The following is a 3,227-nucleotide window of genomic DNA, read 5'->3' as shown; positions in this document are numbered from 1 at the left end:
TTGGTGGACTTAAAGTATCTTTTCAGATAACAAAGATTGACTTTTATGAACACCCAGACTGTAAAATATCAGCTTTTTTTGGTTGTGAATATCAAAATAAAAGCAAAACAGATACCTGGATAAAATAAAAGCACAACTCTCTTCCAACAATGCGTTTATTTTTTTCCTTCCCTTGCAGTCAAACGGATTGGGAGGTCACTTGGAAAGAACCGAGGGGGGCCACCTCTTCCTTCCTTCTTTCCTTCCTTCTCCGCCATCGCCGTCGTCGTCGTCTGCTTTCCATTTGAGGAGCGTAACGCCGTAAAGGAAGATTGCTCGCTTTCCCCCACCTGAAGCATTTCAACAACATGACCTCCAATTCCAGTTTATCCAGCATGCGGCGACTCGTGGAGCAGCTCAAGATGGAGGCCAGCGTGGAGAGGATCAAGGTATGGGAAATCTACTGCATGGAAATAGATAGATAGAAATGATATGGGGCGGGGCATGCATAAGAAATATACCGCAATCCAATTGGTTTTCAGGTCATTGGGAATGAGAACAATTCAAGAGTTTTATTTTTGACAATTTCACCTTGAAAATTGCTTGGATTGGCTGTTGCTATAGCGAATTAAAAAGTATGTTTGAACAAGTTTAACTATGTTTAATAATAATAATAATAATAATAATAATAATAAAAATAAATTTCATTTCTAAGCGCCTTTCAAAACTCTCATAGGATCAGTTTTTCTGCGGGTGAGCAGCGACAGCCACACGCGCCAGCGTTCATTCAACCCGGAAGTAAGTCAAATAGATAGAAAGCTAGCAAGCTAGCTAACAGAGAGCTACTAGATAGCCAGCTAGACAGTTAGATAACTAGCTAGATAGCCATATAGGTAATAGATAGCCAGCTACATAGCTTGCTAGCCAGATAGGTAATAGATAGCAAATAAATAGCAAATGGATAGCAAATAGATAGCCAGCTAGGCAGCTAGCTAATCGATAGCAAATAGATAGTCAGCTCGGTAGCAAGCTAGACAGCGTATATATATATATATATGACTTTACAGTCACTGGATCCGTTTTTCCGTGGGTGAGCAGCGGCAGCCACATGCGCCAGCGTTCACTCAACCCAGAATGACTCAAATAATTAAAAAGCTAGCTAGTTAGCTATTAGACAGCCAACAGATAGCCAGATAGCCAATAGATACCCAGCTAACCAGCTAGCTAGCTAATAGATAGCTAGCCAGCTAGCTAGATAGCTAATAATAACAATAATAATAATAATAATAATAACAATAATAATAATAATAATAAGAATAATAATACATTTCATTTATAAGCACCTTTCAAAACTCTCAAGGTCACTTTAAAGCGTGTGAAGTTAAAATTCCATATGTTAAGGTAAAATAATAAATAATTACATTTTCACCAACTGCAATATGTATAAATAAATATATTAAAACAATGTCACGATAATAAATGCAGGTGTCGCAGGCAGCCGCGGAGCTACAGCAGTTTTGTCTTCAGAACGCAAGCAGGGACGCTTTGCTGGTGGGCGTCCCCGCAGGAAGCAACCCTTTCCGAGAGCCGCGGTCCTGCACGGTGGTGTGACGTCTGCTGGGAGACGGACATTGTCCACTCGTGAGGAACATGGAGGGTGAATTGGAAGAATCTGAGTTGGGAACGGGGGACAGAAATAGCCATTTCCTAACTGCACCTGTGAATTGCTATTTTTTTTGATAGGTCCCAAGAATGTATACATTGTTTTCCCTCAAATATAAGATTAAAAATAGATATTCTGTGAGTGACATTTTTGGATGAAAATGTGTCTTAGCAAAGACTGATATTTGTCAATGGCGATGAGTTATGTATGCAAGTTTTTTTTCTTTCTGGAGGGATTAAATGCCTGTTGCTAGGCAGAACTCACTGGGCCTGTGAATTGCTATATACAGTAAAGTCTCGTTATATCGATATCGGATATATCGATAGTCCCGGTTATATCGATACTATTTCTATGCACGCACTGAGAAAATTACATGCAAACAGGGTCGGATATATCGATAGTCCCGGTTATATCGATATTTTTTGGACTCCCTTGAATATCGATATAATGAGACTTTACTGTATTTTTTTGCTTTAAATTGACTTCGCCATTGAAAAGTATGCCAGTGAAAAAATTTGTAATTTGTTGGAGTAAATAAAAACTCCCAAACATAAAGATACAGTGATACGTCGGGAACCCGCACAAGCCACCTGTACACTTGATGCAAAAAGCTACCAACCCAGCTAACCAGAACACAATTGATGAGGAACTAGGTAAAATTATCGCAGAGAAAGCACCTACAAGGGATCATTCCTCAAGATGGTGAAAGAAGAAGGCTACGTTCCTCATCAAGTGTTTAATGCTGAGGAAATAAAGGCAAATCCAATCCAAAACCGGCCACTCCATTCCATCAAGCCATCAACGACCATCACAAAGGTCAATAAAACGACTTTATTATACAGTACAGTTTATTTCTTTAATTATAATACCATAGCACATTCATTATACATAAAATAAGGTATATTTTGACTAGTTTTAAGGCTTAGAAAATTAGAAAGTTATGTTTTATGGGGACCTGGGAACGGATTATTCTCATTTTAATGGTTTCCTATGGGAAATTAATTTTTGGGATACACATTTTTTGCCTTACACACTCTGTCTGCGAACCAATTAAATTCGTAAGCCAAGGTATCACTGTACAAGTTTTTTATTGCCTTCATTTCCAAAATATTTACTAGTTCAACACTGGTATCGCCGAAACTCTGACGAGGACTTTTATTTTGACGATGTTGCTTGGATGCAAGAGCTAAATAAGCGGGTCAGAATCATCGCTTCCTGATGCTCGGGCTAAGTTGGGCGCATAGCCAGACGGAGAGAGCGAGTGCGAGAGAGGAAACTGGCTCTTCCTGTTTAAAGCTCCATTGGACATTTTACTCTATCACAAACCACCTTTCCAGTCAATTTGCAAGCGGGTAGAAAATTATAGAAGTTAACTATTTGTACTCCCGAATTTTCACACAAGTTAGCGTTGACCATGTTAGGTGTGCAGTGTTTGAATATTGACTAGCTGCTTTGAAACTGACAATTTAAAAGAGTTATTTTGCTGATTATCCAGCTAGCTATCTATTAGCTATCTGGATAATAAACAAAATAACTCTTTTAAATTGTCTGTATATCTATTAGATAGCTAGCTTTCTATCTATTT

At 38.6% G+C, this 3,227-nt stretch overlaps 1 protein-coding gene across 1 annotated transcript; it reads left to right on the top strand.

The window, feature by feature from the left end:
* The first annotated feature begins 347 nt into the window (after window positions 1-347).
* gng10 (guanine nucleotide binding protein (G protein), gamma 10) lies at window positions 348-1,905 on the top strand. The gene is made up of 2 exons (XM_089020346.1): window positions 348-428; window positions 1,465-1,905. Exons 1-2 carry the CDS (start codon window positions 348-350, stop codon window positions 1,588-1,590), a joined length of 207 nt encoding a protein of 68 aa, XP_088876472.1. The 3' UTR covers window positions 1,591-1,905.
* Window positions 1,906-3,227: the final 1,322 nt, after the last annotated feature.

Source organism: Hippocampus bargibanti, linkage group LG18, assembly GCF_051943395.1.
Source record: "Hippocampus bargibanti isolate YZ-2025 linkage group LG18, ASM5194339v1, whole genome shotgun sequence".
NCBI lineage: Eukaryota > Metazoa > Chordata > Actinopteri > Syngnathiformes > Syngnathidae > Hippocampus > Hippocampus bargibanti.
Note: the sequence above shows the minus strand (reverse complement) of the source record. Positions and strands in the feature narration are given on the sequence as shown.